Below are 13,401 nucleotides of genomic sequence, written 5' to 3' on the forward strand. Positions count from 1 at the left end.
TACAACAAAGAGATGCTGCATACTCATAGACTCCGCCCTGGAATTCTTTAGAGAAAGCTGAGCACCGAGGTTCCTGAGTTCATCTCAGTTCAGTAAAACCAATGAGGGACACGTGATGTAGATGTCATGATTTCCGGATCGCTATTGCGACAAGTCTGTCTTTGTGAATAGAGATAGTGGATATTATTATACTTTACGTAAAAAAGAAAATGCATACCAATGCCCATTCTTATCTTAAACCATAATAACGTTATGTGTATGTAATGTTATTATTTCTACCCATACTACTGGCGTGTTTTGTTATTTGCATAGGTGGCATTACATCAAATGTATATTTTGTTTAAGCAGCATCTTCCATGGTTTTTGACCATGTCCCCGTTTCCCCTTTGTGCAGGTCACGTGAGGTTTCAAAACATTCACAACAAGACAAGCAGACCGACAGCTAAAAACACAAAACACACATGTTTATCATACATGTCTCACACATGATGAAGAGGAATAAGCTAAGACATATACTGTATGCAGGATAGTCTGCCGATTTTATCTGTTATCTTAAATACGGTTTTGTTTCCATTCCAGGCGTTGGCTCACGCACATCCAGTTGTGCGTCGTCTGAGCATGCGCACACTCCGCTAGCACAGAGATCCAGACGCGTGCGAGTATCTCACGATTCCGCTCATTCGCCGCGCCGACCTTTCCCCCAGTTCTCGAGCGCCGGGTTCATCGGGTTTACACTGACACCGCTGACTCCTCCGTAACGCCCCCCAACAGCCACGCACCCCGTTTCCGCCAATCCTCGAGCGATCACGTCCCGATCACGCGCCGCCTGCCTTCCTATTGGCCCGTTTTCGCTACACCTTTGTTTTTGATTGGTAACATGTTACCACCCGCCAGAGCGCTCTGAATTTTGTTTCTGTTTTTTTTTCTTCTGTTGTTTTTTTGCGCTTCTGAATCACTCAGCTGAGGTTGAACCTTGCTGTAAAAAGTGCTTAGACTTATGTGCCCGAGGTTTGCTGAACAGTCGCATCACCGCTGTCTTCCCGTTTCTGACTTTCACAGATTTACGCATGCTGAATTTTGACTCCCGCCGGGTAAGTTTATTTTAGCTTGTCAAAGTGATTTAAGAATGTTGTTTAATTAGTATTTAACGTTACGCTGATTACGTCCGCTTTTTTGGCGCTAGAAAGTTGCGCACCATGGAATCAATTTGTGTTCATAGTCGTAAGAAGTGACTTTAAACAAATCACTGTTTAAACTGTAATAGTCTTTTAAACAATCTTAATCATATTGACTTGCAATGATCCGTTGTCTTTAAGGAAAATAGGCTTTAATAAAATTTAAGTGATGATGACCAATTTGCCGCAGTCTTTATTGTGCATTACTCTGCGTTGAGCTGCAGTGCTACTTGGGTACAAACTGTTGTCACCATTTTTTTGTTTGCGACCTTATTTGCCCCCTGAACGTACTCTCGGTTAATGCTTTGCAAAATATGGTTAGCTTAAACATAAAAACGAATTTGCCTGGAATGACCTATGGTCTGTAATTTAAGATTGCATTATATAATTATTTCATAACAACATTATGTTTTGTGCTTGCAGACCTATAAGAGGGACAATAAAAACCTTACTGAAATGTCTCGATGTTGTTAACTCCTCATACATGATACTCATGCATGGCACACTCACATGGCGTTTTGGTTGGGTGCACGTCACTCTTCAGTCTATATTTGGCGATGGGAGGTTCCCATAGCTCATGGTTAACGCTGTGCTAGGGTCTGGGTGGGTGTAGTCGCCCAACACTGGGGCCCATTTCTCCTCTTATGAATGGCAGTAGCTATTTACAGTTCAGCACTCAGCAATTGCTTAGCAATTAGTTTAAATCCATTCATTATATCGGCATGTCTTTTGTTATTGGACCCATCTGTATGAACATGCTCTTCATACGGACCTTTATGTCATGATTAAATATGGCCTGTGTATCTTTACTTGTTCTGTAGTCCAGTCTTGTGGGCATCTGTGAGGTGATAATGGAGAGAAACCGGCATGACAGTGAGAAGTCTTGCTCCTCGACTTTGGAATACAATGACCTGGAAGCTGCAGAGGCTTTGGTATGCATGAGCTCTTGGGTCCAGAGGACGCACAAGCCTCGCCCACTGACGCCCACCTCAGACTCCTGTGATTCTCTACCCTTGCAGACTGAAAGTATTGAGTCCCCCAAAGACATGGCCTCCCTCTCCACACTGGTGAGTGGCTTGGAAAAAAACAATACACTGTCTTGTGTTGGTATGATCCAGATGTTGGATACAGTATCCTTATTGCATCTGAATTACTGTAGTAGTGGATAGTGAGTGTAGCCTATAAATAAAGCAATTTACCCAAACAATGATTATGCTCTGCAGTATAATAAACTTTTTTGAAGATTTGGGCATGCCTGAATTTAAAAGATTCATCTACTCACGTACTTGGGAGTAAATTGATAAAAAATGTTATTATTTTACAGAAAATATCGTGCTCCACAACAAAAAATTTTATTGTGCAGTTTTGGACCCACCAGCGGGTCCTCAGAGTTTAAGGGGTTACGCTTTGGAAATTCTGTTAAAGCTATTTTTAAATTTGAAACATTGCAAATAAGGTATTAAAGACAATGCAAATCTTTTCTTTCCCACCAGTGCATGACCCCTCCACATAGCCCGAGCTTCGCAGAAACTTCAGGCACAGCCGTTCTCAGTTCCTCAGTGGCAGGTTCGGGTCTCAAACCTGTCCTGTCACAGTCCAGGCTATGCTCACCCTTGATCAACAGGGCAACATGTCATGTCAGCATGCATCCCACTACCACAGTTTGGGTCAACGCATGTCCACCGCAGACCACAGAACAGCCCACACTCCGCAGAGCGACCAGTGTTATACGACACACCGCTGACAGCTCCGTTGACCACGACATTCCAGCACTGACTACGGGGCAGGAAAAGTCATGTTATTCAGAAATCCCTTTACAGCACACAGATCAGCAAAACTGCAATAGCCCACATAACCCTCCAGAAACTGAAAGAACTGCCCCGTCCCCTGACTCCACAGTCCCTGTTATCCCCACCTCTCAGGCTATTCCGCAGTCCCCCATCACCAGCCCCCCTATGCTCTGTCAGGTGTTTCCTGTTAATGGGCAAACTGGAATCATCTCCGCATTTGTTCAGACCCCAGTACAGATGCAGGGCTCTGGGACAAAGCCTATTCTTCCACAATCTGGCCCTCTTTCTCAGTCCCTTTTGGTGGGCTCACCTGTAGCTCAGGGGACTGTGATGTTTGTAGTCCCCCAGTCCCAGGTATCTCAGGCTTCCACCTGTCAGCAGGGTGTTGTTACCCTTGGGAACACAAAGCTTCTGCCCCTGGCTCCTGCTCCAGTGTACATGCCCACGGGTCAAAGTAATGGGGTGACGCAGTCTGACTTCTCTCGCAGGCGAAACTATGTCTGCACCTTCCAAGGATGTAAGAAGACTTACTTTAAAAGCTCCCACCTGAAGGCCCATCTAAGAACCCACACAGGTTTGTATCCATCTGACAGGATATTTAACATATAAAGTGGAAGATTTTTAAGATGTCAAATAAAACTTTTATGTCCCCAGAGTACACATGTGAAGTTCTAGCTCAAAATACCATATAGACCACATAATTTTCACATTTTCTAGGTTGATAAAAGCACTGGGGACATAATTATGGCACTTAAACATGAAAAAGTCAGATTTAAAGAGCACCTATTGTCCGATTCACGTTTTTAAATATCTTTTTGTGTAAGTGTGGATTAGTACATGTTAACGATATGCAAAACGTACAAACCCAAAAGTAAATGATGACACAAGTTAATGCCTCCAAAGTAAATCTCTTTTCTTTGACTACAACAAACACACGGATTGTAGGCCACAGTTTACTTTCTGGGATTGGTGATGTAGACAAGACCGACATTATCATAATTCGGATCACAGCCTGTAAGTTAACTCATGTTAGCATTGCATTGTGAGCGAACCTTTCAAACATGGTAAGGAGCGTCATATTTCCGTCTGACTTCAGAGGTATTCAGGCCAATCACAACGTACAGATTAGCTGGCCCATCAGGGACACAGAGCTTTTCAAATCCATGCATTTCAGAAAGCTACAAAAATGTTTGGTATGTGGAAAATAAGGTGTTTTATAACCATAAACCACGCAAACACATTGTATTATACCAAATACACAAAATAACATTGTTTTTTAGCAATGAAATATGTGCTCTTTAAAGTTTTTAAACAAGCATTGTTCAGTTATTATTACATGTATATTTAACATCTTTAAATGTTTGAAATAATTAATAAACATTTGTAATAAGTTTGATTGTTAATTGTATAATTGTTTTGGTGTTTTAGGTGAGAAACCATTTAGTTGTCACTGGGAAGGTTGTGACAAAAAGTTTGCACGCTCTGATGAACTTTCCAGGCACCGTCGGACACACACGGGTGAAAAGAAGTTTGTCTGTCCCGTGTGCGACCGTCGCTTCATGCGAAGCGACCACCTGACCAAGCACGCCCGGCGTCACATGACAACCAAGAGATCCGGAGCATGGCCTAACGAAGTTCGCGATCTCAGCAAAATGGCCACTTCCCAAGCCCCATCTTCCCTTCCCCTTAGCGTTCTTCTTCCTTCATCAAACTAGGTTGAGACCACTCACCTCAGTCACCTCAGGACAATATCCCACTGTCCATTTCACAGGGGAAATACACGAAAAACCAAGGCTGCTACACATCCATGTACATAAAACAAAGTGACATTGCACTGGATTTTTTATTTGAATCATGGTTGTTTATAAAGATTTCTTGTTTACTTTTATATTATAAGTTATGGCTCCCAATATGTATTTACTCCCTTTGCCAAAGTCTTTGCATCAGTTCATCTGTTACTTATTCTGTACTCTTGTATATTTGTACATAAATATCGCTATCTATATGAATGTAATGTGTATTCAAACATGCATTTATTGTTGATATATGAATAAATGTTATTGATGTTACTTCTGTTAATTGAACAGTATTCCTGTATAAGAAACTACCTGCAATATTCCATATTATTTAATAATAAACATTTGTAGTAAGACTGTATAATTTGTTTTATTTGTTATATCTGATATATTTATTAAGCTAAAACATTAATTCTTAAATGTATGTAATTTGACACTAATATTTTTTTAGAATAACTACAATCTAGAATTTGAAAGAAAAAAATACATTACACAATATAAACAGGTTAATAACGACTATCAAATGTTAACAAACACTTGTGTAACGTTGATATAAAACACGCAAACAATAGAAGCAATGTACCCGTATGACGACATCGTTACACAACACCGTAGATAGCTCAACGTAAATTCTCAACATTGTCACCCCACAGCACCCAGTAACACAACTCATCCAATCACATTGCGCATTTGTGGATCGTTTAGGGGGCGCGACCAATCAGAGAGGGTGGCGAGTTGTAAATATGGCAACAGCAGCATGACTGACAAGTCATGGTCTCCGCCCATTTGCCTTACTGACCGACATTTACAAACGAAAGAAATTATCAAAATAAACTAAACCACCGCTGTATTTAAACGGTATCAAATATATCGTCTGTGTTCTAATGATGCCAACTTAAACAAATAAAAATACATTTGGGAATTTATGAAAATTTGCAAAAACTAGAAGGCCCTGTTAAACAACTACATTTTCTGATCATTGAAAAAAAAGGTTTAAAGCAATTGACGATCGGATTAGAATTAACTTTAACTTCAATATGAACCTATAAACGTATTATACATGCCATCGATTTTTAAATAAAAATAACAAATTATTTACCAAAAAGTCTTTGTTACGACACCAAATTTGTGACGCAACACCTATTGTCTCCTAGCCTGCATTCCTAAATGTTTCTATAGAAGTTTCTATAGAACCATAGAAGTTCCTGTCAGGTTCGCATGCTACCATTAATTGTTTAAATCTAATTTTCCCAACTTTTTGCCAATGCAGCTTCTTCTGAAGAGCAAGGTTTACTGCTGTTAAAGCGCACCCTCTTCTGGATTCTCATGGCCATTACAGGCAGTTTATATAATGAATAATTACATAAATATATTCAAGCCGGGTATTTCCTTGTGTCATTTTCTGTTAACATGTCTTATCTTACTGTATCTGTTGATTTTTTAGTACTTTTGTGGTCCTTTCTATGTTTTTTATTTCGCATAATCAGTCATACACATCTAGTTAAAATAAAAATTATTATGTAAGCATAGTAATGCTAAATATTGTACATAAACATTTTTTTGCGTACATTTACTACAGCAAATATCTGTATTCAAACATTTCACATATACATTCATCCTCCCACTAGGTGGCAGTCTCTCATAAGTATGCAGCAAATTCCTGGTCTATGACGTTTAGAGCGCCTGCGTTGTTTTTGTCCCGCGTCCTGTATGTTGTTGACAAAAGGCGTGATTTAAACACTTTTTGTTCTAAGTTATGTTTTCGACAGGATTCAAGCGAACAATTATATTTTTCTCACTGGTTTTAAATAAAGTGAGCTCGTAACTCGTCTTTTTGTTTTGATGAGGAATTAACTGCGCAGCTGATCTTTGTTTTGGTAACTTATAAACATCGTCCATAAAAATGCATATGCTTAGAATCTCTCTCTCTCTTTTGAAGACATGAATGTCCATTTTATATTAATAAACGACGCCAATTTTTATATATGTGTTTGTGGACAAGACAAACAAGAACAACAGCAAAAACATTTGGCGCCACGTCAAATGGATTGTTTTATGAAGGTAGCCACTTCAAAACGATGTGTCGTAGTTTATGCTCATTATGCTCAAAATGTAATATTTTAGTTGCGCTGAGTTGCAGTAAGGTTGACGTTATATGATTGTTTATGCAAATCTGGCGCGAAGCCAAAAGTACTTCCTGTCAGTAACGTTAGTATTTTGTTGTAAAAACAACAAATGCGTTGACTTGTGCATGTATTAATAAATGAAACTGTTATCTTTTCCAAACAGCAGGCAGTTAATATAACTTTTATTTTTACATTATTCTAATGCTTATTATTTAATGCGTTGTCTGTGTGTAAGCATTGATTACTGTATCATTTTAACATGTGGCGATGTATATCCAATGAGATTATCGCATTGTTTTCTTAAACTTACAGTATTTCGAAGAGTATTAAAACTAGAGAAAGGAAAACCTTTCTAGGGAAAACTGGGAATAATTGTTGATGGAAATATCTTAACAAGTAAACATAAGATTTTACTCTTATAGGCTTTAAACATAAAGACGTTTTTGTACAATTTATTGCAAATCATCAATAATTACAAAGTTATTTGTTTCATTTTCGCGCCTTTTTTATATAACATTTTAAAAACTGGTATATTGGGGTTTTGTAACATTTCACAACCCCCCAATAAGTTCGAATTTCCCGCGAGCAGGCGTGTATATAGTTTCCACGTGACGCCTTGTCGACTCCTGATTAGTTAAGCGGACGTTTCCTGCATTCTTATTGGCTGAGTTTGAGCGCCAAGAATCGAATATAAGAGTCTCCGCCGGCTTTCTTACTTTGTGTGTTTCCCTCCAGCTGGACTGTAGATCTTCAGGCTTGCACAGTTTATTTATTTGTAGCTTTTTGCTTTTTAAAAACTTAGTCGTTGCAACTAAACTTTAGCTCTTTTGTCTTATTTTATCTAACACTATACAATTCACCATGCTGTCAACTCGCTCTCCACTGAAAAGCAAGAATGAGAACGCCGTTGCTTCAAAAATGAGCAACATCTCCTTGGTGGACAAAGAAAACACGGTAAGTTGATTCTTTTATACGCTATTAGGTTAAACTTTTAACTTCATGTGTAAAAATGCTTAAAATCGTCGACTGTGGTGTTTCAGTAAGCTTTATGCGTGTTCAGTGCTAACTTGGTTATTTAACCAACCGATGTGCACCTAAGTTAAAACTAACCGAGCTATTAAGTCACCAAGAAGAGTTGTTTTGTTGTTAAAAGTGTGAATCTTTTGTCTTTAGCCTCCTAGTCTGAACTCCACCAGAATCCTGGCGTCCAAAACCGCGCGTAAAATCTTTGACGACGCAGAGGTAAGTTCCGTTCAAACTCCTTATCTATGCATGTTTTTTTAGGATTATGTCAATAATGCAAGTCAAACATTTTCTTAAAGGATCATAAGTTATCTTTTGAGAGTTTAAAAAGACGTATATACATTTTGGCGGATTTAAAGCGCGCCAAGTTTAGCTAATGCTAACGGTACCTCACTTACTATGCAGGTCTTTGTTTCGTGGTTAACAAAACGATCAAACTGAGTCTTCTAATATTTAATGAAGTTAACGTCTTTTTGTGAACGGACTACATATTTGCCATTTAAGTTAGTTATAGCTTGATTTTGGCGGGTCAGTAGCTCAAACCGATGTGTAGGGGCCCAACCCAAAATAAACCATTGCCTAACAAATTCAAATGTGTTTGTCAGGATCATTAAATAATCAGAACGAAAATTATTTAATTATTTTTATGCAACTTTAGGCTTTGCTGTGGTTTTATCCTATTAAAGATCCTTCACGTCGTCTTACTGTTCTTGGCTAACGCTACTGAACTGCGCTAGCTTACTGCTTAAAGAAATCGGCTAATTTAACAATCAATGTGACCCTGCCTGTGAAATCCAGGCTAAAGTCTAATAAAATAATTGAGATTAGAAGCATCAAAGTTTGATTTCACATTGATTTCAATCATTAATATTGACCAAGTAAGGCTGTGTCAAAGATACCAAGGTTTTGAACATTATGTAGGATGATTTTGTCAAGCAGGTTATCACATAATCTAACTTTGAGGTTTTTACAGACTGTGTTGGGTATTCCTGCAAAATTGGATCCCAAACCAGGGCTGCACGATTAATCGCATGTGCTTGTCATGCGCATCTCGTCAGTAAATCCGGTTCTTTTAGTAGTAAGTCACCATCACCTGCTTTCATATGGAGCGCCATTTACTACACAAAGCTGTAGTTCACTAACAACCGGGGCAATTTCGCATTAATTATCGTGGGCGTATCACCTGCGACATGTGTGCGATAATTGCCCAGCCCTAATCCCAACCATATTGACTTCAAGTCCTACAGCTGTCCACAACATTTTAAAGGCCCCATACTTTGGTTTTCTACCCATAACTTAAGAAGAGCTAGATATGTTATAAATGGTTGTAACAAAACACTAAAATCTCAATTGTAGTTTTTTTTTTAGCTAATTTTAAACGATTCATTAAACTTTTGTTAATGAAGGCCTTCTGAGGACAATCAATGCAGTTTTGTAAGAGAACTATCTGTTTAAAACTTAAACCAAAAACTATCTTCTGTTAACAACCAATGTGTATTTAGCATAGTGCACGATTAATCGCAAAAAAGAATCCTGATCTCGATTCATACATAAATGCTATCTTTCTGAATGGTGGCGATTCACTTGCATATGCAGTATTTCCCTGTATTCAGATGTAACTATGTAAACCCTTGAATGCACATTACTACAATCCAAGATGCTCTATCAGTCAAACTTGCTCACACTCTGTATAAAACCAAACCCTATTCATTCTCTAGTCGGACCTGATCGTTTCTTCCTCCTTTTTGGTGTCCCACTGTCACTCGTGTGACTTGTAACCAACTATGCGTTTAGGCCTTCCACCTTGTTACAAGTAGTTAGATGTGTGGACAGTGAAAGCTTTAGTTTTTTCATAAGTGTTTAATTTCTTCTTTAAGGATCAGACAAAAACCAAGAAAGCAAGTGTGGCGGAGGAGCCCCTTCTGAAGGAGAACCCCAATCGCTTTGTCATTTTCCCAATTCAGTACCATGACATCTGGCAGATGTACAAGAAGGCAGAGGCATCTTTCTGGACTGCTGAGGAGGTATGCTTTGACCCAAAATGTTGTTCTGTATGAAATGTTATGGCATCAAATGATCTTAAATGGTCTTTGTGTTGCATTATGACTAAGTGATTTGTTTTTCTCCAAGGTTGACCTGTCCAAAGATCTTCAGCACTGGGACTCCCTGAAAGATGAGGAGAGATATTTCATCTCTCATGTTTTGGCTTTCTTTGCTGCAAGTGATGGCATTGTCAATGAAAACTTGGTGAGTTCAAAGGCAAATGTGTTCCTAAACTGCTATTTAAGGGGAAAAAATCATCAGGTTCTCATTGTACATCTTCTATGCCACTAGGTGGAGCGATTTACTCAGGAAGTCCAGGTGACTGAAGCCCGTTGCTTCTACGGTTTCCAGATTGCTATGGAAAACATCCACTCCGAAATGTACAGTCTGTTGATTGACACCTACATCAAAGACCCCAAAGAGAGGTGAGTTTTGTTCTGGCTGCTTTTGGGGGCGATGATGAGTGGCGCAGGGGTACGTACCTCAGCTGATAATGGGAGCTGAGTGCTGACACCTCAGATCAGTGGGCATGTGGTCTGCTGGTTGTAGGGTGTCGGTACGAAACAGACGCCTCGACTGAGCCCTCTAAATGTGTGCTTTTCTAAATGACTTTGAAGGTTTATTCGACCCTGGGTTAATTTTGAAATTAATTTGTTTTATAGAGAATTTCTTTTCAATGCCGTTGAAACATTGCCCTGTGTCAAGAAGAAGGCCGACTGGGCACTCAACTGGATCTCTAACAAAAATGCTCAATTTGGTATGTTTTGTAACTACTTTTCTACTAATTTACTGCAAGTAATGTATGAAGCATATCTAAATCTCATGTTTGTTTACAGGGGAGCGAGTAGTGGCTTTTGCTGCTGTGGAGGGAATCTTCTTTTCTGGTTCTTTTGCTGCTATTTTCTGGTTGAAGAAGAGAGGACTCATGCCTGGACTAACCTTCTCCAATGAACTTATCAGCAGAGATGAGGTAGATTTTAAGCTTTTTACCCACACACCCAAAACAGATGCTCTTGTGAATGTAGTGTAAAATGCCAATCTGTGGTTCTAATTCTCTTTCAACCATCAGGGTCTTCACTGTGATTTTGCCTGCCTTATGTTCAAGCACTTGGTCAACAAACCCTCAGAAGAAACCGTAAAGAGAATTATCACAAATGCAGTTGAAATTGAACAGGTTTGTGCTTGCAACATTTGCTCCAATTGAAAATGGCTTGGTGTTTTAAAGTGCTAATACTTAATATGTACATGTCTGATTTGTTGGGCATCCTTAAATGTTGTATGCTAATTTCCTATAGTACATTTATGGATTTGGCAGGTAATTTAATCTAAAGTGACTGTATTTTATAATGCACTCTTTGAACCTTTAAATGCAATGGTGTCTTTCATCCTGTAGGAGTTTCTGACTGATGCTTTACCTGTGAAGCTGATTGGTATGAACTGTGACCTGATGAAGCAATACATTGAATTTGTGGCTGACAGATTACTGCTGGAGCTGGGATTCAGCAAGGTAGAGATTTATTTACTCAACTGTATAGTAGTTGAATCAATTTATGATTCAACTACTATACCTTGCAGATTTATCAAAATATCAGGAGTATTTTTGTGGCATTAGTAGCCAGGGATGTGCATCTTATTACTTAGTCCAACGTGATCTCAACGCATAGCCAACGATGCATTAAGATGCACATGTAGCAGCTACTGATGCAATACAATGCAGCGCGGTCCGATGCAATGAAAAAAATGATGCTGTGCAATTGAATGTGGTACTGTTAAAATGACACATTTTGTCTGGTTAAGCGCAACACACTTTTACCAGTGCAATATGTTAGAAACGATGCAAATGCTAAATTTTTATTTGAATGCACAATTTTTAAACCGATGCATTGTTAGCCTTTTATGCCGATTGCACAGAGTAAATCTGGGAGTCTTTCCATTACTAGTAGCCATGTGACTTGTTAATGGTGCAGTACTAGAATTTTAGTATTTGTATTAACCTTATAAATTGCTTTGTAGATCTACAAAGTGGAGAACCCCTTTGACTTCATGGAGAATATTTCCTTGGAGGGCAAGACCAACTTCTTTGAGAAGCGAGTGGGAGAGTACCAGAGGATGGGAGTCATGTCTGGACCAACAGATAACACTTTCAGATTGGACGCTGATTTTTAAACCCTTCAGTACCACAATGGACACTTGATAACTACAGACTTTATTGCCGTGCGATATGGCTTGCATTTTGCATTTGTACAGTGTTTTTATAGGATGAATAGATCACTTTCTTATGTACATGTTTTTTGTTTTAATGATATTGAAGTGCTTTTATTTTTTGTTTTAAATTTAAATAAACCTGATCTACTGACTTGAATCTAATAATTTTTGGGTCTGTAAGTGCATTTGGTTGACGCGGTGTTCTGTGGTTACAGACCACCCTAATATTGGATTATTTTTAACCCAAATTTTGTTTAGTGCATGGCAAATTAGCTTTTAAGAACATGTCATTTAAAAATTTCTCTCTTTTGGCTTGTCTTAGTGTTGCCTTAACTGTATGTGGCACCAAGTAGCTATGTTACGTAATTGACCATGTTTTATTACTATTAGAACAAGTGACTTTCCACAAACCCCATAATATCAGTTTTTGGTTGTAACATCCCTCTCTGTATTTAAAGCGTTCTTGATTATGAATTTGTTCATGATATTTACAAGAATGTTATGTGAACTTATACTTGAATGACCGTAAAATATTTTGTGCAATTCCCATTGGAATATTGGTTTACAATTGTGCGTTTTTGGTACAGTAGATGGATTACATGGTTTTCTCAATGCACACCTGCAATAAAGAACAAGTTGGTGACATGGAAACTTCTTAAGCTCTCAATATATTTTTAGGACTCATTATCTGGAGCACTCATGGCATGGGCTTGGTGACTAACCATTGTAAGTGTTTCCGTGACATTGTGAAACACTGCCTGGGACACAATGAACCTTTAGTACGTGGTTCTCTACCTTTTTCATTTCAGGACCCCAATGGTCCACAGTAAATATTTGTAGCACCCCACTCTATTTCTACCAAATTAAATATACTAGAGCTTGGCATGACTAGACCATGTACATTTGTTACAAAAAATAACCAAGAAATATTTGCAATAATTTTAGTCATCTTGAGGCCTCCTTGGAAAGCTGTTGACACCCCCACGTGGGCCTGGTTAAGAAACTCTTTTAGTAGCGGTAGCATGTGGTTTAAATGACCAGGATCAACACTACAGAAGTTATATATGAGGTGTGTTGTGTATATAATCCAAGACATGTAAAGTTGATTTTATTTGTTGTTTCCAAAATTGAACATTTCTATAGTGTCTAGTGTACATGTCTCTGACTTGCCAATTGATCTGTATTGCTAAAACGATGGACTTGTGAATATCAAAATCATCCCGTCGAAGCTGCAGGGTTCCCA

The 13,401-nt window shown here is 38.7% G+C and overlaps 2 protein-coding genes and 1 non-coding gene across 5 annotated transcripts; all 3 read left to right on the forward strand.

The window, feature by feature from the left end:
* Positions 1-927: 927 nt before the first annotated feature.
* klf11a (Kruppel like factor 11a) lies at positions 928-5,125 on the forward strand. The gene is made up of 4 exons (XM_065256877.2): positions 928-1,091; positions 1,997-2,242; positions 2,669-3,539; positions 4,394-5,125. Exons 1-4 carry the CDS (start codon positions 1,068-1,070, stop codon positions 4,678-4,680), a joined length of 1,428 nt encoding a protein of 475 aa, XP_065112949.1. The 5' UTR covers positions 928-1,067; the 3' UTR covers positions 4,681-5,125.
* Positions 5,126-6,453: 1,328 nt separating this feature from the next.
* Positions 6,454-12,809, forward strand: rrm2 (ribonucleoside-diphosphate reductase subunit M2). 3 transcript variants are annotated; one of them, XM_065256880.2, is made up of 11 exons: positions 6,454-6,638; positions 7,778-7,841; positions 8,061-8,129; positions 9,788-9,934; positions 10,041-10,157; positions 10,245-10,378; positions 10,616-10,710; positions 10,790-10,923; positions 11,023-11,127; positions 11,347-11,460; positions 11,967-12,809. In XM_065256880.2, exons 2-11 carry the CDS (start codon positions 7,806-7,808, stop codon positions 12,117-12,119), a joined length of 1,104 nt encoding a protein of 367 aa, XP_065112952.1. In that variant the 5' UTR covers positions 6,454-6,638; positions 7,778-7,805; the 3' UTR covers positions 12,120-12,809. The 3 variants fall into 3 exon arrangements, with proteins under 3 accessions (XP_065112952.1, XP_065112951.1, XP_065112950.1); XM_065256879.2 differs by lacking the exon at positions 6,454-6,638 and adding an exon at positions 6,669-6,822; XM_065256878.2 differs by lacking the exon at positions 6,454-6,638 and having other exon boundaries at positions 6,878-7,841.
* Positions 10,404-10,538, forward strand: LOC135738603 (small nucleolar RNA SNORD94). The gene has a single exon (XR_010528722.2). It is a non-coding gene; the product is annotated as a small nucleolar RNA SNORD94 (small nucleolar RNA).
* Positions 12,810-13,401: the final 592 nt, after the last annotated feature.

The sequence above is a fragment of the Paramisgurnus dabryanus genome, chromosome 12, assembly GCF_030506205.2.
Source record: "Paramisgurnus dabryanus chromosome 12, PD_genome_1.1, whole genome shotgun sequence".
Lineage (NCBI taxonomy): Eukaryota > Metazoa > Chordata > Actinopteri > Cypriniformes > Cobitidae > Paramisgurnus > Paramisgurnus dabryanus.

Bases quoted from the DNA above. Each gene is read 5' to 3' on its own strand.
- klf11a (XM_065256877.2), top strand. From the start codon at position 1,068: ATGCTGAATTTTGACTCCCGCCGG. The intron at 2,243-2,668 runs GTGAGTGGCTTG...CTTTCCCACCAG, and splicing joins TGGCCTCCCTCTCCACACTG to TGCATGACCCCTCCACATAG. The intron at 3,540-4,393 runs GTTTGTATCCAT...TTGGTGTTTTAG, and splicing joins CCATCTAAGAACCCACACAG to GTGAGAAACCATTTAGTTGT.
- rrm2 (XM_065256878.2), top strand. From the start codon at position 7,749: ATGCTGTCAACTCGCTCTCCACTGAAAAGCAAGAATGAGAACGCCGTT. The intron at 10,158-10,244 runs GTGAGTTCAAAG...CTATGCCACTAG, and splicing joins GCATTGTCAATGAAAACTTG to GTGGAGCGATTTACTCAGGA. The intron at 11,461-11,966 runs GTAGAGATTTAT...ATTGCTTTGTAG, and splicing joins TGGAGCTGGGATTCAGCAAG to ATCTACAAAGTGGAGAACCC.